This window comes from Aspergillus pseudoviridinutans, assembly GCF_018340605.1.
Source record: "Aspergillus pseudoviridinutans IFM 55266 DNA, scaffold_5, whole genome shotgun sequence".
Taxonomy (NCBI): Eukaryota; Fungi; Ascomycota; class Eurotiomycetes; order Eurotiales; family Aspergillaceae; genus Aspergillus; species Aspergillus pseudoviridinutans.
In genome coordinates, this window is record NW_025091285.1 from 2,577,252 (window position 1) to 2,598,396 (window position 21,145).

Sequence of the window (21,145 nt, forward strand, 5' to 3'; positions counted from 1 at the left end):
AGCACTTAATCTTCCAGTCGACAACTTGTTGACATTACTCGGGATGCCACTGCGTTGATAGTCAAGTTCATGAATTTTGGGTCTTTGCTCAGTTTGCATTTGTGGGTACTATTGCTCTCATGAATGTTAATGGTCTGTTCCACAGGCAAGAAACAATGCCTAGATTGAATAATTCTTCCTATACACCGATTGGGTACTGAGAAATCAGCCATGTAACCTGGGCACGCTGAGCGACAGGGGCAAATTTTTCATCTTATGTAGCTAGATGACGCCTTTGTGCAGGTTTCCCTCTTTCAAGGCATCCGATTGAAGCTTGTTGTGCCTGCTGAGGTTTTAAGTTGAGCTAGGGCCTCCATATGCACTGATGACTTGTACAGTATCCACCTATCATGGCTGACCATGCTCATCAGGCGGTCCACGGTCGGTGTTTAGCTCATGACCTCGAGGTCAATCCGGGCAAATCATTTCACTCTTGAACAAAGTGTAAATGACGCCTCTTCGGTCCTCCCACAGCAAGGCTGCAGAAGTGCACATCTGGTTTTTGTCAATCTCCTCCCCGGGAATCCACTTCGGCATGGCTTGTTTGGTGATGATCGTGAGATAAACGCCTCTTGTACGCCTGATCGTCGATAGCCATGACAGATGTAGATAAGACATCAGATGTTTGGTAGATGATTATCTCTGAGATCTTGATCTGCAGTACTCCTGTAGATGAACACAAAACTGGAACGAAGTAGGTTATCCTGACGTCGTCATGTCGACGACTCATACTGCAGGCCGAGTTCTTAATCACTATCTACTATTGGTCTCAAAAAAATCTCCATGATCCATTACTATCTACCACTAGGAGTGTAGGCTATGGACCGCTCCATAATAATGGTGGTTTGAAGCACAGGGTATGGAGTACAATTTCTGCCTTTCTCCCAGTGCGGATCAGACTCGCTTTGATGGTGGAAGGACGAGTAGCGGAATATACCGACTCCAAGTTCAAACATGGTATAGCCCGGAAATTTAGCACAAAATAGTACACATCATTCTCCATTCTCTGCCGCGCTCTGACGTCGATGCGGCTAAGGATGTTTTTGACAGGGTAACTAGAATTGGGCACCTGCACCAGAAGAAGGGAGGATGAAGTCGGAAAACAAAAGTTCGCAGGAAAATTATCTTTCTGGAGACTACAAATCCATCCTTCCTATATCCCCGAAACTGTTTTTGTGAGGCAAGAGGAATTGGAAATGGACGGGAAAACGGGGAACAGAGTTGATGGCTTGCTTGGTGGCTTGGTGGCTGTTCCGTGTCACCATTCCAGCAGCCAAACAGAACCAAGTACCAAGTCGCACACCATGGGATCCTAGGAAGTTGGCTGCGATCTGACTCGATGGTGGGTTCGGCACACTGGAGCTACAGCACAAAGAAAATTCATCCAGTAAGGGTATGACTGAAATTGAAAACAATCGGATAACAAATGAAATTGGTATGAAGGCAGAAGACAGGCAAGGCTCCTTGTCGTACAGTTCTTTGCAGGTAGGATGACCGTGAGCCTTTTTCAGTTTGATTAATTAAGTCCCTTCTATCATGCGTATAGGGCCAATCTTTCATCTAATCCTTGCAGAAACAATGTGGTCATCTGAACATCTCAAGAACCGAAGTTAAATACGATCTTGCTAGGTTGTTGTGGTGTACTGGATCTTAGTGCAAAGTCGGATACTGGTTTCCTCCACATAAAGTACATAACAGTTTTCCGGAGCATGTCCGACGGGAAAATTTGGGGATTAACCATTCTGTTTCCCCCCTGCCTGCCGCATCACAATTCATGCTAGGCAAGGCGGTTATGTGATAATTTCTCCTGTACTTCGGAGTTGTTGGCCATTGAAAGATGACGGTGTTCTAGCTAGTCACTACCAGTGCTTGCGGTTGCGGGATGATGCTGCTGTTGCTCCCCAATCATGGCGATGATGACATGAGTTGCGGGGACAGTCGAGTTTTATGATGACGACGGCACATGTGATGCTATTCTCTACATACCGTAACCCAGAAGGATGGCCGAGCCTTGGAACCTGAGAAAACACCTATTGGTGGTGCTATTGTTGTTATTGATGATTATGATGCTATTCCCAATTTAAACAAAAACTACTATTGGATCCTCTGTTGTCATACTGCATTCATTAACCTCACTAATTTCACAAGCCCATGCCCTCCTAATAATACTGAGGCTACAAAAACACAATCACTGCATCCAATCATTGAGCCCTCGGCACATACAGTACTCAGTGCTACCGAGGTAGCTGCTTGGGAATTGGGATTCCTCCAAGTGATGATTGGCAACCACCATAGGATTGGTTTAGAGGCCAGAGCAGCCAAGACGGTGTAGGGGTAGATAGTCATCCGTAATGATCAGACAGATACCTACATGTCACTGTACAATTCTTTCGGTTTCTTCAGAGAATTCGGAGGATTCGGTGCGGAGTGCATTGGTCATTATCACCCGCCATTGACCATTCTGATATTTTCAGCACATTGAGCAGATGAGTTGCGAGATTGGTATGGCATGTCTGCGGCATTACTCCGTGCACGATATTGATGTAGTGCACCAACTAGGATGAAGCTGAGCAGCCTCACATATCGCCCACCTTTCTTAAATCTACGTTCCTCTACTAGTGGTATTATAAGAGGCAATATCAGAATACACAGGCCAAAACAAACTCACGTTTGCTATGACCTCGAGCATACCTTAACAGTGACCTGTATTCCGCAGATAACTGTCACAGTGGAGCGGTGGCCCTGCAGCCACACTGCTGTAAGGTGCTCGAGGTGCAGCTCTATAACTGGGCCAAATCATCAACCATCATCATTTGGCATTGCTGAGAAACCAATGACCTGCTTAGAGACCCTCACTTTTGGCTCTGTTGCTCAAGCACCTCACATTGTCACTGTAAGTGCTGCGTCCGCAATCTGCAGTTTCGCGGAGTTGCTTGATCGACTATTGGATGCTCTACATCAGGAGGCGTTATTATTTCCTTTAACTGTGCTACCGAATACTATTAACAAACTAAACAAAATGAACGAGGTCCACGGCGATAGAAGGATATGCTCCATGACTATATGGATAGTTTCTCTACCTTTTTCCTGATTAAGTATGGCACTAATATCTTCAGAAATCCTCACCACATTTATTCTCCCATCTGCTCTCATGTCAGTTAATCAGTGGGCATTATCATTACCATTATTATTGCAGAATGTAGAATCAAAAGAGTGAGTGGAGCCCATGGGCCCGTCGTCTCTTTAGGAGCCATTTCATCTCCAATTGCTGCTGACTGCCCCCACGGAACGGATATACCCTTTGACGTATCTCTTTGATCTGCCATTTCCCCGCCACCGTGAAACACCCTTAAAGACTCAAGGCGAACCTTGGTCGCTGCATCTAAGCTTAAGTCTTGGCATTGCCTGCCATCTTGTATTTCCTCTTTCTTCATTTCTTTTTTTCTTTTTTCCTGGCCGTCCATTCCCACAGACACGGCACAGAGTGGTGCGCCGCGTCCCCCCTTTACACTACTAGCCAAAACAGAACTGGCTTAGTGCATCCTACTTACCTTCCTCAGTAGGCTTGAAGCCCACCGCCCCCTTTAAGATGATTCCCTTCCTGGAGTAGTGCGACTGGACGACATGTACCTTTATGGAATATGTGAACTTGACTTCAAAAGTACTTACTAGTTAGTGGTTACAGGTGCACTGGCCAGTGGCTACTATCTAGTCCTGACAAATTGAGAGTCGGGAATCGTCGCAAAGAGAAGCTGAGAAAGCCTAGGTAGATTGCTCCATACTCCGTATCTATTCAGTAACCCCCATCAGAACCAGGTAGTACCTACGTCTGTGTTCTCTGTGTTTTTGGTGCAAACCCACATCTTTCCCTCCCCTTTCTTTTCTTTTGGTCTTCCCGTCCCAGCCTGTAGGTAGTCATGGAGTTGGGACTCACTCATCTCCGATTTATCTGGTTAAAAATGATATTTTTAGCGTGTGATTTTTGAACGGTCCAGTCTGCGAGCCGTATGCACATACTTGGTTCCGATCACGGAGTTTCAGGCGTCTCCTTTTCTTGCTATTCCCTCATCCCTTCCTAGGTATCTTGCTTTTTCCAATCCTATTTTCTCTGTCTTGAAAACTTGCATGATATTGAACTTTGTCTCATTATTCGAATATTGTATGATTGCCTTCATGATGAAAGTAGAAAAAGAAGCAGTCTCATGAGGAAAGCTAATTTAAATTAAAGATGATAAATAAGTGTTTAATCTTATTATAAATGGGAATTTTTGCTTTGCTAGTACTAGGTAACTTCCACACAGTATCGTCGAAAGGGTTAGGAACCCAAGATTGAACTCTTAATTTTAAAGAAATAAAATATAAAATAAAATAAAAAGGGAAAAAAGAGGGGAAAAGAAAAAGAGGAAAAGGGAAAAAGGGAAAAGAGGACCCATCGAAACCTTGAGGGTCACCCAAGGAACTGGTTCCCCATTTGGAGATTCAGCATTTCCCACTTAGCAATTAGTAGATTCATTTTTGGTACTCTGTAATTTACTTTCTGAGGTTTATTATTATTATTATTATTATTATTATTTTTGATTTTATTTTGTTAACACTGGCGCCGTTTCGTAGCCTAAGCAGCCCAAAGTAACGATCTGCAACCGTCTCCGACGGGACGTCGTCAGTGGCACTAGCCCAGCACCAACACGGCAACGCCAGGGCTTGCCTTTGTCCCTGCGGTCCATTACTGCTCATGCTGAGATTCTGTGTTTGTTCATAAGCTTCGCCGATCCCCTTCGGGTCCTTCCCCAGACTGTCTTTCCTTCTTCCTATCTGTCGGGTTCAAGGGCCTAATATTCCATCTTCCTCCTCGATTTTCTTGGTGTCGCACCTGGGCACAAACGCAGATTATCACCTTTCTGGTCGTTGTTTTGTCTGCGAGTGCAGAAGAAATCTCCCGACACTTGCGCATCTTGTCCTCATTCAACTGCCTACCTTGCGCCAGAGCATATACAACGCTCAGTTGATCGTCGTCAAGCTCTCATTCTGATCCTTCTCCTTCATCTTACACAGTTCTTCAACACGCTTCAACCGGAGTCCCACGAACTTGCCTACTGTTTCCTCGCTTCCCTATTAACTCAACCTGCTTGTCCTGGAGCTGTTCGAGGATTCGTGTCTCTTTGCGACTTCTTTGAGTTATAACATAAGAACACATACACCTAGCCTCCATGACGATGGTCATTGAGAACCAGAATCGCCAGTATGGCGGAATGAGTTTCGACAGTGTCTACTCACATAATGTACCACATCACGCACCCCAATTCACTGATCCTTGGGCTTCTGCGCATACCTCTTCCCACTCAACTCCTCCAGTGTACGCTACTTCCATGGGCATCAGTCATACCAAGCCGGAGGAAGTGAGCAGACCTACCTTGTCCATGCCATACTCGAGCGTTCCTGTCTCCGCACCGTCGATGGTCACGAGCGGCAGCTACTCGACAGCCCCCACCGGCTATTCCGGGGCGGAGGTAATAGGTCTACAGCATGATATGCCTCGCACGACTTTCGAACAAGCGCCTACCTATACCGCAGCCTCGTCGATGAGCAGTTTTACTCCTGCGACGTATGCACCGATCAGCTATGCTCCCCCTCTCGCTCACCCACACCAAGACAGTCGCCGTGTTTCACATGTGTAAGCTTGTGACTTCTTTCGACAGGTTATAAAATCACTAGCCGCTAACAAGTTCCTTCCATTGCAGCGATCCTCGTGGTAATCATTCACAGCCTCCGTCGGGCCCTACATTTGGTGATGCTCTTGATGCCAGTCGTGGAATGGTCGCTCTCAGCCAGGATTTGACGCCTCGCAACATCTATGGTCCTCGTGCCCGGGGCTCGGGGGACTCATACGGATTTCCTGCGACCCATTCGGCGGGGTCATCCATCTCCTCGGGGGGAAATTACCCCTACTACAGTGCATCTGTTGCGTCGGTTGAGTCGTCTGTCACGGATTACAGTTCCACAACATCGGAGTCGTACGAGAATGGACACCTTTCGCGAACACTACCTCGCCCGTCGAACCTCTTGTCTGGGAGTGCTCCTCCCGGCCCACAGTCTATGATGAGCCAATTCAGCTCGAAGATGCCCTCCAACACACAGAAGAAGCACAAGTGCAAGGTGTGCGATAAGCGGTTCACGCGCCCATCGTCCCTGCAGACACACATGTACAGTCACACTGGGGAGAAACGTAAGTGCTTGATTAAATTCATCGTTGAAGCTTTCGATACTGACTTCGGAACTAGCGTTTGCATGTGATGTTGAAGGTTGCGGAAGGCACTTCTCTGTTGTTTCGAATCTCCGTCGGCACAAGAAGGTTCACAAGGGCGAAAAAGAAAACGTATCGGGTGCCGAGGACGAGTAGAAAATCCGCTTCTCTGCACTCGAAGACCGATTCCTTTCTTCTATACCTTTTTCGACGGATGCCAGAATCATTGAGTGTTCGTGTTATCGCGCTGTGCGACATCCGAACCTCTTTCCCATCAATTTGATGGGCTCTGGTCCCTTGTACAACAAACTCATCCCTCGCTGCTGTTACTCTTCTTTTTTTCCATTTTTTACTTTCCTCCCTTCTAATCTCTGCCAGGCCAGAGAATTGATACCCCTTTTCTTATTTTCGTGTTAAATCATGGATGGGCAGGACACGGTACAGGGACTTTGGGATTTTACACATTTGATGACCACTATATTCCCACGTCATGATCATAGAGGTACCGGTTGTTTTCCTGGTTGATTGCTCATTTTGTTTTCAGTTCTATTCTCTCGTTGGATCACTTTTTTTTTGCTTTTTTTTGGTCTCCACCCTTCTCTTGATCCTCGTATTATGAGGGGTGCCCTGGATTTTTACTGCGTTTCCGTGGCGTGCAACTGCATCCGGGAAATTATCGCAGCAGGCCTTCGTTTTCTTCTTCCTTTTATTCCCCCAGTCTAGAGGCTTTGGTCCTTATTCGATTCGTTTCATTTCTTTTCTTCCTATTATTTTCCCGCTTTCTTGTTCTGCGTCGATAACGTACGTCGACTGTCCCTCCGCTTGGGGGACATTGGTGGAGGACGACTTGGGCTGATACCCGTTGCAATTGGGCGGAGCATTAAAAACGGAACGCAGACACTGGCTTTCATTTTTTTAGAATGTCTGGAGTCATCATGTTTGGGGGTGGAGTTTGTTACAGCATGGACATCATCCAGTGTCATTTACGGTCGCTACCTATACACCTACGTACTATACCACTACTACCTAAACCTATTGCCTAATATACACATCCTGGAAATGCATGAGCACGTGTGTCTCAAGATTGATGTGTGGAACCCTTTACTGTTTTATGTATATAGCCTGTCTCACCACGAATACAATCGCACATATGAGCATCATCAAACAAGTGCAACGTCGCAGTGGCAATGAGTAATCAAACAGTGGAGGTCAGGCACGCCCTGGCTTTCAAAAGTGGAGATGCCGTTGAACAGAGTCACGAATGATCCAATGATCCAATCATAAGATCTAAATTCTGACCAACGATTATAGAGCCCAATATCCGCGAAGCGACCTTGACAGGGCCTCTTGTCAACGGAGACATCTATCTCAGCCTCTGATGTAACCGCCCCCGTCCAAAAATAAAACATACACGCGTCCCGGAATTCCCACCCCTGGAATATCCGCAACTCATATTGCTGCTATTCGCTAGCAATTACTATGGCACATACCACGAAATGGAGTCAAGGGTCCAGCACTGCAGCGACTGACTTGCAAGTTGCAAGGAGATACTGGGTAGAATGGGGATGAGTAAGCTGCACGTATACGTCAGCCAGCTCATTCCCGCGGAACTGAAAACGACCATTCCATCGCTTGCAGAGGGTGCCTGTGACTAAATGCTGCTCCATTTCATCATTCTGCGATCGTACTAATTGTCTACTGGTACCTCTCTAGAGCGGGAGGATAATTAGATTGTGACACGGACACCACACAAACATATGAAGACTGGAGATTTGCTGTGCTTTAGTATGCTGTGGGATGATGTCATATGCGGGATTTTGTTCTGTTCATCGTCAGGGTTAGGAATTTAGATGCGATCGCGCCACTAGCCAGTTAACTAGGTAAACTACCAAGATACCTACTTAGTATGAGGCAGATGTGGTCTTGGCCGGGGTTGTTAGTCCATGTGTTGCTTAAAATAGTGGATATCCCTTTAGAAGTAGTAGCTGGCGCGCGGACCCCCCCTGGGGTTCTACAGGACGATAATGGTACAACTGTAGACTGAAAAGACAATGGCTTAACAATATCATTGGTTTGCTCGCTATAACCTCCAGTATAAGTAGATGAAAGCAATAGGCGCCAGTTCCTCCAACAACACCATCCGCCACAAGACAGGCCCAGAATGTCAAAGTATAGAATGGGATCGACGACGAGGGAATGTGGTCAAAATACATAAAGAAGCCAGAATAGCTTTTATTTAGATTACAATCGATAACTCAGGCCTGGCCAGGCCATCGTCCTCCAACTCAGGATAGTACGGCACTATTGCGTCCGCGCTCTGAACGTAGGCGTCGTTGTAAAGTCGCCAGTATGGCGTGCGCACCTTGCGTGCTGGGTGGAAGAGACCGGCCCAGACATAGTTCATGACCACACCGGTGCCAACAGCCATTCGGATGGCATCAATGGCTTCAATGACACGATCGATGACGTGAGGGCTGGTTTCGAAAATGTTAGGGAAGACCAGGTTGAGCAGATGGACCATGGCGTCTTCACATCCCAGACCGACCACACCAAGGGCGATGTGTTTGACGACACTAGCAGCAGTTTGCCGATGCACTTGATCACGGTCGATGAGGGCATCCTCCAGCAGAGGAGTAACCGCATAGACATAGTCCTTAGCCATCTCGCCAATGTACTCGAACAAAAAGGACATGGCCTTCAGCACACCATTCTGGACATTCAGCTCAGGAACACGGTATTCGTTCATCAGAGCCGGAAGGACAGTGAACGGAGCACAGGTCTCGGCCACAATACCAATGGCGACAGCAGTACAGACACGGGACTGACGTTCCTGGACCCGGAGATTGTTAAGCAGCGTCGCCAGGACGTCCTGAGGGCCGATGGCCTTTGCGATGAAACCGAAAGTGTTATTCGCTGCACGACGGATACCCTTCTTGTGGGCTTTCAACATGTCAAGCAGTTCGAAGCAGATACGCATCCACTCGCGAGCGTTGACGGATTCGGGCCCACGATCAGCAATACGACCAACCAGATCAATGGTATTCTCTTGGACCTTCTCATGACGGTTACGCAGGATGGGAGTCAACCGTGGCAGAAGGTCGCGAATGGGCGGCTGCATCTGGTTGATACCCACGACGGTGACAATAGACCGAAGAGCACCGAGGATGGAACCGAGGACTTCGGGATACTCCTCACCCAGATATTCGTAGAGCACAATACCAAGCTTACCCATAAGCGCATCCTCTCCGCATTGCTTCATGACCATTGCGATACGGGAGATGAGGTCGGCAGCTTGCTGGCGGACTGTAGCGGACTTGTTGTTCAGACGCCAAAGAATGGTACTGACAATCTGCGGTAGGTAGGGCTTGCAACGAGTACCAAGTGCGTTAACCACCGTACCGAAACCGTTGAGGATCACAATATCCTCAATGCTTTGCTCCTGGAACGCATAGAGGACACCGTCAATCAGCCTTTCTTCAAGCCGCTCTGATATATCGGCAGCCCCAAGGGCGGCAATCAGCTTCTCAACAGTCTCAACGGTCATCTTCCGGTAAGGTTCGCTCTCATCCTTCAGGTTATTGACCACACGTTCAAGGATTTCTCCCACGCCGACTTTCTGTCCAAGATCGACAGTCGTGTCCACAACCTGGCGATAGTTCCTTCTGTCCAAAGCCATTCGCCTGACCCAGAAACTCTTGAAAAAGTCGGTCAACACGTGTTCCTTTAGATAACTAGCCGTCACGCCGTCAGTGCTCGCGCACTGTGATACCACCTTGAGAACGACCTTCTTCATTTCTTCATCGGGAGAAGAGAATTCACGTAGGAGAATCTCCATGATCTGACTGGTATAGTAGTTGGCATACTCTTCGTCCATAAGAGGAATGATGTAGCCGACAGCTTTCAGGAAAGCAGCTAGACCCTTGCCACGCTGCTTTCTGGCTCCGGTCCAGAGTGGGTTAAGAATCTCATCGAAACTCTCAATACCGTATGGATTAGCAGCCTCAGCTAGCGCAGCCACAGCAAGAGCAGTGACGGTTCTGACCTTGGCCTGTTCATCGCTAAGGTTGTCCGCAATACAGTCAACCAGTCCTTTCAGGTGAGGTAGAATAGCACAGCCCATGAGAATGGGAATCTGCTGGACGATCTTGACTCCCGTATGCCGCGCTTGCCAGGACTTCTTACTGCGACACACAGCACGAAGGAACGGAAGCAGAGCTGGAATACCAAGGGCAGACGCAACAACGGCAAATGCTCGAGCGGTTGTGTTCCGGACGTATTCATCCACGTGGTCGATATCGGGGCGCATAGTGCTGATCATGGTAGCAAGGCCAGCCGCCTTTGCCAAGTTGGAGATGATTTCTCTACCTTCAACACGGGCATAGTAATCCTGGTCGATGAGCAAAGGCTCGATGACGACAAGGATCTTGTGGACGTATGGGCGAACGAGATCATCTAGCTTGTAGAGCACACGATCAATGACCTTGACCAACAAGTGACGTTCTTGATCCTCAAGTGACTTCTCCATGAGCAGGGGAAGGATCTGGTTGAAAAGAGGGCCAGCGCCAAATTGCCGCGCGTTATCTGTGAGCTGTCGCAAAGCAGTCTTTCTCATGGGTGGTGTGCCGTTCTTGACCTTGAGCAGCAGCCTCATAATTTTCCTCTCTTTCAGTTCCTCTACCGACATCGTGCTCTCATCGCCCCCTTCCATCAATTTGCCAAAGTATGCCATATCTTCGGGCTTGAAGAACTGCAAATCGCCAACCCCCGGGATTTCAGTTGGCAGCTGCTTGCCCAATGCGCGGGCACTCTCAGGCTCCTGCATCATAAACCCTCCTACACCGCCAGCCGCGGGAACAGGAGCTGGGGTCGCCATGAGCTTTCTTGCAGGGGTTCGGATCGGTGCATATCCAGGCGGGGGCTCAAGAATCTTGTAGCCTTCTGAGGGAAGCATCATATCAAGTTCCTCATCAGAAAGAGGGGCGTTTCGAGCAGATATATCAGTTCCAAAACTGGTTGGAATCATAGCCACACCACCTCCTTGAGACGGATGCATTGGCGTCGCGAGTCCTTGATTGCCAACCGGTGTTGCGGCTGCGATTGCTGGAGCTTGATCCCATCTTGATCGCCGCTTGGGAGCCTCTTCGGCGGTGCCAGGCACAGCGGGCGCGGGTGTTTGATCCCATCGCGATCTTTTTGCTTTCGTCTCCGAAGGTTGAGGAGCTTCAGAAACAGCTTCTGTGGGTTCGTCAGGCACATCCCACCGCTGCTTGCGCTTTCGTCCCGTGGCGACAGAGACTGTCGAACCAGCCTCGGCATTTTCCTTATCCTCCAACTTCAGAGTGGCCTCATGTTCAGGGACACCGTTCTCGCCAAGAGCCTGTTTCTCTGCGATCAGCTTCTGGACACGCTCTTCTTCTTTCTCTATTTCACGGAGAGCCATAATTTCACGGTATGTCTGGCCATCTGTCTCCACATTGGCATGAGTGTTCGCCGCAAAGGGATCAGCCCTGGTTGGCGTAAGAGGGCCCCGATTGAATCGACGCTTTTGATAGTCTGTCTCCCGGTCTGCAATCCTGGCCGCCTTTTCGCGTCCCGTAAGGATATCCTCCTCCTCAACGCCATTGCCATGGGCAAACTCGTCAATCTGATCTTTGGTTGCGGTATACTGGCCAACCAGACGGTGACCGCCGTCCGCGTCTTCCATTTCTTCATCGCCATCAACAGCGATCGACGTGTTATAGCCTGCGTATTTTTCGGGACCCTCGCGGTCGTACAGAGTGGTATCAAAGGTTTCGGTCAGGGAGGCCTTGGTGGAGTTGTCAGTGCGCTGGCTAGACGAATCAAAGGTCCTAGAACCTTTTTTCCCAGCTGTAGCGGCATTCCGCTCAGCTTGGAGCTTGCGAACAGCCTCGAAATCAGCTGCAGAGGCAATCAGCGCGGCGTTTTCGGTTGGGGGTGGAAGAGACCTACCGTCAGACATGTTGGCAGCTATGAGTAGTCCGCAGACAAGATAGAGAGTAATATATCTCTAGTACAGGTAGCAGTAGCTACATTCGGATCAAACACCGCGATAACGGTGTAAGTGGATGCGGTCTGGGAAGCAATTTGCTGATGACTTGCGATGAGAACGAACTGAGCGCAAAATGGAAGTGTCGTTCGGGCCACGCTAGTTTGACGACTAAGTTATGTCATGTGACTTTGAGTGGCACAATCTCTTACTCGTCGCTGAGTAATCCACGGACGCCAAGCCATTACCGTTCTTGTTAAAGTAGTTTAGCACTGCCGCCCTAACAGTAAAGAGCATTATCACTGATTAGTGCTGGAAGTCAAACATCCTCTCAAACTCTGTCCCTCCATACCCTCCCAGAGGAAGTCCTCTAAGAAGTTATTGACAGTTTCTCCTTGCATCAGGAGGTTGCCTTACTTTCCCTGCGATGTCACTGCATACGTTCCCTTTGTGAGATGGCCACTCAGTATAAATATCACTGGGTGACGCTATGAATTACCTTAGTTTGTAAAGGCATTTGGGATGTTACTCTTATTCTTAAAAAAACTATAATTAGGTTTGTATGTCTGTAATATTCCGCAAAGTGATCACTAGCATTAGGGTACAGATTTGTGTAATCCTATAAACCATGCCCTGCAGAAAGAGTACTGGAGTTAGATAACTTACATAGGCTCAAAAAAGCCATTAAATGATTAGGTTTTGAGTTGGTGAAAAAGCAAGAGAAGATCTTAAACACACTGCTACAGGACTCTGCTATCATGGAGTATGGGCACTCTTATTTGCCTTGACCAATCCATATTCTCTGTTCCATGGGATCCTGTCATTCCTCTGCATTCTGAACTCTGATAAGTGACGACGACCCATAATCTCTGTTTGTGGCTTAAGCACTGGCAGCCCTCTTAGTCTTGGTCTTGTCTATGCTTGAGTTACTTAGCTTCTGCCTTATTAGATATGGGGAGCCTAAGCCCTTGAGATTGGAAGTAGAAGTGGACGGCGAACTGCTAGTGCTTCCTGTCACTGGTTATAGATTCAAGCATTTCCTAGAACAGGCAAGCATCTATAGGAAGAATATGCCATTCTTACAGAACCTCCAAGCTGTTAGGTTCCTAGTCGATCCAAACCCGCGTGTATATATCATCATCATATTATAATCTAGTTTACCTACATAAGTAGGCTAATAAACTTGAGAAGGTTCCTGCAGAGGATGAACAAAGGCCTTCTGATTCATCTATAGATGCTTGCTCTCTTCAAAATTTATTGTAACTAAAGGACGTCAGTCTAGGAGTTCATATTCTTTATCTTTACGCATGTGGATATGGTGGTACCTAGCTCACTAATGGATTGTTTTCCCTCATCAATCACCCGCCACCGAACCTCGGGTCACTCCGCATATATAGCTATAAGAAGGGAATGAAGCCGTGGCTGGAAGGTGTCTTGCAGAACTTCCTTGAGGACTAGCTTGCCAGGCTGATAGCTGAGAAAGATGAGAAACTCCTACGACTTGCCATTACTAAGAGTATCGAGGAGCCGATCCCGAATAGAGGGGCACATAAATAAGATACACTTTGGAAAGGGGATACAGACGATGAAAGGACAGAGTATGAGTATGCATAAGAGGCATAATATGAGACTTCGGACGAATACGAGTTTCAAGCTCATGAAGAGTCCCTGACGCATGTCTAGCTCCTCTAATTGATATATATGCGATCTATTGCGGAGCTTGCCTTCAAGCAAATGCAGGAAAGACAAGACCAAAGCACTGGAAATACAACCTGCGGCTTCATGTACACAATTCCTGATGAGCCGATGGAGTCTGCTCGGATTGTGGCCGCATCTACCCCTCCAGCAACACCGCGGTRAGAATGAGAGAGTAGCTCAGAAGCACCAGGGCAGACGTGCCTTGAAAACAAACGATGCAAATTCTCCGGCATACAATATTCAAGGAACCCAATAGTATCTATGAGTATGTCGCTGGCTAGCAATATAATATGACTTTGAACCGCACGAATCTTGGCATCAACTGAATATCCAGCCTGTTTATCTCGTTAGTTGCTTCGGATACTACGTGTTTCCAATCAGGAATATAGTAAAGTTGGAAGTCCAAATGATCTAGCGCACTTGCTTAGTCTGCTGAGGCTGTTTCCCATCATGGCTGCGAGAAAGGACGCAATGACCGAAGACTGACAGAAGTTCGAGCTTCTGAAGCAGACAGCGCAAGACTAACTGTGTGGAGGAGTCTGTTAGATTGAAGACGTGAGAGCTGTTTTCAGTTCTTCTTGTATCCCTTTGACTGCCAGACTATGAAATTTGCAAGAAGTCGAAGATCTAATGAGGCGGCGCTTAACATTCCGACATTGTTGGTTTTATCCTTGTCGCAACCAACAATGACTATACCACGGCCCCTCGTCCTATACTTTGCAATTGGCTTATCTTTCCGGTCATTTATTTTATTCAACTGATGTGTAGCATCTATCAAAGTCTATCTTAGACCTCGAGATGTCATGCGCCTTCACTGGTTGGTCAGACTCCATCGGGACTTCATATGTTCGAGACACCATGTGCCGTGTGTATCCCTCCCTCAGGATTACGGCGCGGCTAATATTCTATTTCTAGATTGTGCACACAGCCTGGACTCATGCTGTGCTCTGAGTACCTTCATCGTTCCAGGCTTAAAGAATTGATCTTAGGCATGCGGTGTATTTCCATTTGGAGGAAGGACCAAGTTCACGTTGTTGAGTCTACGAATGACCTATGGCTTTGCTTCCCTAAGAGGGGCTTTCAGATCTCTCCTCGTAGAAAAGAACTAATTGCAAACGCAACGGCATTGAATTCAGCCCTTATTATGCCGTGCATGCTCCTTCGCAAAGAGACGGGATCAGCGCCACTTGCTACAGCTGTGAAATAGCCAAACAGACAGCTGCCTCTATCAACCATGTTGGCTATCAAGTTCTTGCTTTGTTGGATGGCAGTGCTGAGCCATAGTTTCTATATCGGGATGAACAGACAAGTGAGCAAATATTTCAGTTCAGTTCTTTGTACATGCGTTCGGATGTCTCCTCGCCTATTTAGTATGCTGTTGGGCACATTATCCGGAGGATCAACCCTCAAAATTTGCCAGCACAAACATATTGACCATTATCTGCTCGACTCCTGCTGTTCTATTTCACCATGTATTTCCTGACGTCCATCTCCATTTTCCTTGCAATAAACGTGGCGAAAGCCTCTCCCCTTGTCTACGGCAACCGAGTCCTAACTGAAGATTTCGTAAAGATCACCGAAGCACTCGATGGGATACAAGTTGGAAACTGCGTTGACGTCAACCCCACGCTACCATTGTGTGATACGGAACCAGCTTTGCCTGCGCCGTCTCACGGGTTGAAGCTGAAATTCGTGGCACTTGGTCGGGGTACTCAGAACTACACCTGTTCGTCATCTGATGGATCTGCTTCTCCGGTTGCAGTTGGTGCTGCTGCGACACTGTTCGACGCATCCTGTCTGGTCTCGAATAGTCCGACAATACTTCATGAGCTGCCATCCGCCGTGAGCAAAGTATCAACTGATGCACTGGGCCTTTTTGCCGTGCTCCTCGGTCAAATGACTTCACGGACAGGCAGTGGGTTGATCCTTGGAGAACATTATTTTACCGGCACAGGAGCCCCTATGTTCGACCTACGTATCGGAGGCCATAAGGACTGGATTCAGGCTACGAAGGGTTCAAGTGTACCAGCGCCCTCTCAGTTATCGAGCCACTCGAAGGATGGAGACCACAATGTTCCGTGGTTGAAGCTTGGCTTCGCTGATGGTTTGGGTATTCGGGTAAGTCGTTAAGTATGCTTTAGCGACACTTCATTCGGCTGACAGGCATATCAGGAAGTATATCGGATACACACGTCTGGTGGACAACCGCCAGCTTCTTGCAAGGGCCAGAAGGAGAGCTTTGAGGTGGAGTATGCGGCAGAATACTGGTTCTATGGTTGACGAGGTCCGTTCATTTTCGCATCCTTCTTCTTGGACGATGGTTAGCTTGCTCTTCGAACCTATCCGTTGTTTGATTCTCGTAACGTATATCCTGCTGGATTGTTGGGACAGAGTGTTACTTTTCCGTAGTTCATGTCCACATTGCTCAATCTATTTCCCGAAATCACGCAGCAATGGATTCATATACTACCTAGTATTAAATCACTGTAGATGGAGAAAACCTGGGCGAAATGTTCTAAATGTCCGCTCTTGTTCAAAAATGAGTCATTTACTTCACCCGTTATATAAATAAAGAATGCGGGGATCGTCCGAGGTCGGGGTGGAGGTGCGGACAACCATCCGATCTAGTGGGGACGTTGAGCTCGATGGGATCAACACTTTCCGCAATTGAGGAATCCCCAGCACTGAGTCACTGCACGGAACTTTAAGAGTGAATTCGAAAAGTCTGCGAGACATTAATCTCCTCCGCGTTGCACCTCCCACATAAGGAAGAACTACTACGGGTGTTCCAATGGATCCAGCAACTGAAAAACACTATGTATCAGCAGACAACGCCAGGACATTCGTGCACTCCGTCTTGACAGGCAACGGCGTCTCTCCCGAAAATGCCACCATCATCGCCGACTGCCTGGTCCGGGCCGACCTACGCGGGGTGGACACCCACGGTATCAATCGCATCCCATCCTACATGGAACGCATCCGCCAAGGAGTGCTAGACGCCAGAGCCAACCCCGTGCTGAACCAGATCACCCCCGTCGTGGCCCAGGTAGACGGGCAGAACGGGTTCGGGTTCGTCGCCGCGCATCTGGGGATGAAGCGGGCGATTGAAATGGCGCGCGAGTTCGGAATCGGGTTCGTCTCCGTTAAGCATTCGAATCATTTCGGGATGTCCGCGTGGGTGGTGCAGCAGGCGCTTGACGCGGGAATGATGAGTCTGGTTTTCACGAACTCATCGCCTGCGTTGCCTGTTTGGGGTGGGAGGGAGAAGTTGATGGGTGTGTCGCCGTTGGCCTGCGGGGCACCAGCGGGAAAGGAGAAGCCGTTTATCCTGGATATGGCGCCCTCCATTGCGGCGCGAGGCAAGATCTACAAGGCTGCCAGGCGGGGGGAGAAGATTCCCAGCGATTGGGCTCTAGATGGCGAGGGACGGCCTACGGATGACCCGCACAAGGCGCTTGAAGGTGTGATGTTGCCTATGGGAGGGCCGAAGGGGTCGGCGCTCGCGGTTATGATGGATGTATTCTCGGGGGTCCTATCTGGCTCTGCATTTGCGGGACATGTCACTAATCCTTATGACCCTTCAAAACCGGCTGATGTAGGGCATTTTCTCATCGCGATCAAGCCGGACCTCTTCATGGGTTTGGAAGAATTCAAAGAGCGGATGGATTATCTTTACCAGAGGGTGGTGGGCTCTGAAAAAATGGCTGGAGTAGATCGCATCTTCTTTCCTGGGGAGATCGAACAGATCACGCATGAGGAGAGATTGAAGACGGGCATTCCGTATGTCCAAGCAGAAATCGATGCATTAAACAGGGAGGCAGAGAAAGTTGGTGCAGAAAGGATTGTTATTGATCGAAAATGATTCTGCTACTACAAAGCTTCTTGTGCTTATAGAAAGGAAGTACTCGGTATCATTTCAAAAAAAAAAAAACCTTCAAATGTTCGTGCGAAACATGTTAGGCACAGGCGCTATGTCAGTTCGACAGATGCAGAGTAATTCAGTCGGAAGCTGTACCTCAGTCTCATGGAACTATGGGTGGTGAAATCAGAGCCAAATCATTGCCACTTTGCCAATCATGAAATAATATAAACTATCAAAGTTGAATTGTTGAGCTGTTATGCCTGGTGATCACATGATCCTATGAGTGTGGCGCAGTACATGCAATATTCAAATGCTCAATAAATTGCCACAGTAGCTTCTATGGTGCCATGTCAGAAGCTCCAAGCCTGCCAGGGTCCAAGCTCTTCGCTTTCAGCTGTTGACTTTTTCGGACGTTCCGGTTAAGCTCGTAGACTGCGGCGACTCCGTGTGGAAGCAAGCATTCCTAATCTCAGGGCGGAAATGATGTGAGGCCACGCGATATGTCATAGTCACATGATCTATACCCTGGAAACTAGCCACAGCTTAACTGTACCGCGCGTGAACTTCAGCGCGTCTTTATCAGCTAGTGACAGCTCACTGTCCAGATTTGTTTCAGTCATTTCTTCATCAACCTAATTAGCTCATTTTCACTCTGCTAAGCGCAGTATGCCAATTGCCTAATTTGTGACAATTACACCTACCACCACTAAGCGCAAGATCTCGGTTCCGCCTGTCCTCGACGTGGACGTCCGAGCCCAATAACACAACACCTACCATCACCGTTCAACACCCTTCAAAATGACCACTGATTACAGCAAGAAGACAAACGCCGAGCTAGTGGAGATTCTCAAATCTCGCTCGCTCCCTCACACAGGCAAAAAGGCAGAGATGGTCGCTCGCCTCCAGGAAGACGACGAAAACAAAGCCAACGCCGCATCGGCCCCTGCCCCTACTGCAAAGACTGACGCCGCGGACGACGTCATCGACTGGGAAGATGATGATGTTCCCACCGCAGATACTACCGCCGTGAAGCCTTCTACTGAGGCTGGCGCAGCTGCCATTGCTGCTGGCGGCAAAGGTGCGGTCGCCAACCCGGTCGCTGTTCCGAATCAGAAACTCGACACCAACCCCGCTACTACGGACGATTTGAAGGTCGAGTCGAAGGGCGCAGCACCATCGGCTGAGACTGGAGCGCAAGGGCACGAGGGCACGGAAGGCGCGCCAGCTGAACCATCCACTACTGCCCCGGCTGAAGAAAAACCGGCACCGGACTATTCTATGGGGCTGCCCATCACCGAGATGGAGGAGGAGTTGAAGAAACGTAAGGCTCGCGCGGAGAAGTTTGGTATCACCGAGGAGTCCAAGACTTCAATTGCGGAGGCGGAGAGGCAACTCGAGAGGGCGAAGCGGTTCGGAACGGCGGTTCAGCCTACTCCTGCGGGCGGTGTCAAAGGTCTGGACGAAGCTCTCCCGACAGAGAAGTCTCGCAAGAGAGGTCGKGGCGATAATGAACAAGCATCACGGGGAGGCAAGCGACGTGATGTTGGCGGCAGAGGCAAATTCAGGGGAAAGGGCCGTGGAAATCGAAACCAGAATCACCGGAATGAAGGAAATGCTGGCAAAACTAGCGAGCAGAGTAACATTAGTGACAAAGAACGTCTGGCCATGGAAGCCAGAAAGACGCGATTTGCGACTGCGGCATAGTGTCGGGTATGCTGATACTTCCATCCAAACTGTACTCCATTTCATCATCGACCTCCCTTTTTCGGTTTCTTTATTTTCAATTTGCTGGCGTTACGGGAATATCTACAAGTGGAATATTATTTCATTCATGATGAAGTTGAGGCATTGTGACGCAGTAAAGAACCAAGTAATAGGCTCGATTACTATATATGGAATATTGGTACCATGGATTCATTAAGGTGTATAATAATCAAAGGAAAAAGCGTTAAAGAGCCCATTTGTCCAAATGCTCTACATCAGCGTTCATGATCCAAGACCTAGAAGGAGAGTAGACAGACAGCCCCCGCTTGGCAAATGAAGACTTGAGATGCTGCGCCGACCGAGTCAGCTGAAAAGTGCATTAGGCCCATTTCTAGTCCGCCAGTGCGAGTGGTTCCTGCAGCAGAGCAGCGCCTTCGACAATCAAATTACGCGGCTGATCTCGAATGATCGCGATGATCGGCAGCCTCTCTGCTCTTGCAGCTTCCTAGAGCACGAGGCTTCAAGCCATCCTCACAATCCTCGTATCATTGAACGCCTTGAGAATCTCGTGAGCTCTGTCTTCTGTCTTGCTCCTTTCCACTTTGCATGCATTTCTTTTTCTTTTTTAAACTCTAACCAACAACTGCAAGAATGTACAGGAAACCCCGTGATCATATATATGGATAGGCTTCTTTTTGACCTCAAAGTCGGCTCCTGTGAGCACGCTTGAATTGCCGCCGTCTCCACTGGCATCCCGAAGTCAAGGCCACTACAAAAGGTTGTTGCTTTTTCCTTCTGACGAATACGGTTATTTTAAAAGTCCCTCGTTCGCCATCGTTCTCAATCCAGGTGAATAGACCGGTATTGCCCCGCGTCTCGTTCGTCCGTTAAGTATCCCGTTCAATCACAGTCGTCACAGAAGTACGAAAATCGCTTCCTTGCCCGTTTAGCGGCGGATCAAAGAAGCCCCACGGCTCAGCGACTCCACAAATTCCGGGTGCAAAATTCCAAAGCCATAGATGGTGTCAGCCCAATCAAGGTCCATATCAGCAGGGCCACCAATTTGGCTTCAAGCCTCAGCTCTCGTCGGATGGCGTTTGTACGCTGTCAATGGCTGGCTTGAGGACTGTTCAACCGAATGCTCTGACATTGTCCGTTACAATTGTGGACTATGATTTTTAGAGGTGGGTTCTCCGTTTCTCGTCCTTTGTTCTCCTATCCATGGTTGTGTAAAAGGGACGGGGCGAACCTTGCAGGGAGGCCATAGAACATCAGAATCGGCGGGATAATAACATAATGGGAAGTGTCTCAGCTGGAATGGAAACCACCACCATCATCATCGTGCCATGTTAATTGGCAGGTCTCCTACCATATGCAAGCGTTACCAGGAGTGCGAATAGTAGTAAAGATGTCCAACTGTGTTACTCTGCAGAGCCATGCGCGTCCAGTTGAGAGCATGCCCTTGAGCTTGCCAATGATCAACAAGGCTTTGGTAACGCCGTATCGGCCTCGCCGGGGAMGCCTTGAGGCATAACTAATCTTCTTAGTTCGTGCTGTAGTAGACTAGATACTGCGAGGCAGACCAACAGTGGCA

General features: G+C 48.5%; 5 protein-coding genes across 5 annotated transcripts; 4 read left to right on the plus strand and 1 right to left on the minus strand.

Annotated features, from left to right (window-relative positions):
- Window positions 1-5,246: 5,246 nt before the first annotated feature.
- Asppvi_007956 (C2H2-type zinc finger protein) lies at window positions 5,247-6,436 on the plus strand (the record flags this gene model as incomplete). The annotated part of the gene is made up of 3 exons (XM_043303839.1): window positions 5,247-5,710; window positions 5,778-6,262; window positions 6,318-6,436. The coding sequence occupies 3 exons, from the start codon at window positions 5,247-5,249 to the stop codon at window positions 6,434-6,436; spliced, it is 1,068 nt and encodes a 355-aa protein (XP_043159774.1).
- Window positions 6,437-8,516: 2,080 nt separating this feature from the next.
- On the minus strand, window positions 8,517-12,260 carry Asppvi_007957 (U2 snRNP complex subunit HSH155; the record flags this gene model as incomplete). Its single annotated transcript, XM_043303840.1, has 1 exon — window positions 8,517-12,260. One exon carries the CDS (start codon window positions 12,258-12,260, stop codon window positions 8,517-8,519), a length of 3,744 nt encoding a protein of 1,247 aa, XP_043159775.1.
- A 3,195-nt stretch (window positions 12,261-15,455) lies between these two features.
- Window positions 15,456-16,265, plus strand: Asppvi_007958 (DUF3455 domain-containing protein; the record flags this gene model as incomplete). The annotated part of the gene is made up of 2 exons (XM_043303841.1): window positions 15,456-16,103; window positions 16,158-16,265. The coding sequence occupies 2 exons, from the start codon at window positions 15,456-15,458 to the stop codon at window positions 16,263-16,265; spliced, it is 756 nt and encodes a 251-aa protein (XP_043159776.1).
- A 511-nt stretch (window positions 16,266-16,776) lies between these two features.
- On the plus strand, window positions 16,777-17,847 carry Asppvi_007959 (Ldh family oxidoreductase; the record flags this gene model as incomplete). Its single annotated transcript, XM_043303842.1, has 1 exon — window positions 16,777-17,847. The coding sequence occupies one exon, from the start codon at window positions 16,777-16,779 to the stop codon at window positions 17,845-17,847; it is 1,071 nt and encodes a 356-aa protein (XP_043159777.1).
- Window positions 17,848-18,645: 798 nt separating this feature from the next.
- Window positions 18,646-19,551, plus strand: Asppvi_007960 (SAP domain-containing protein; the record flags this gene model as incomplete). The annotated part of the gene is made up of 1 exon (XM_043303843.1): window positions 18,646-19,551. The coding sequence occupies one exon, from the start codon at window positions 18,646-18,648 to the stop codon at window positions 19,549-19,551; it is 906 nt and encodes a 301-aa protein (XP_043159778.1).
- Window positions 19,552-21,145: the final 1,594 nt, after the last annotated feature.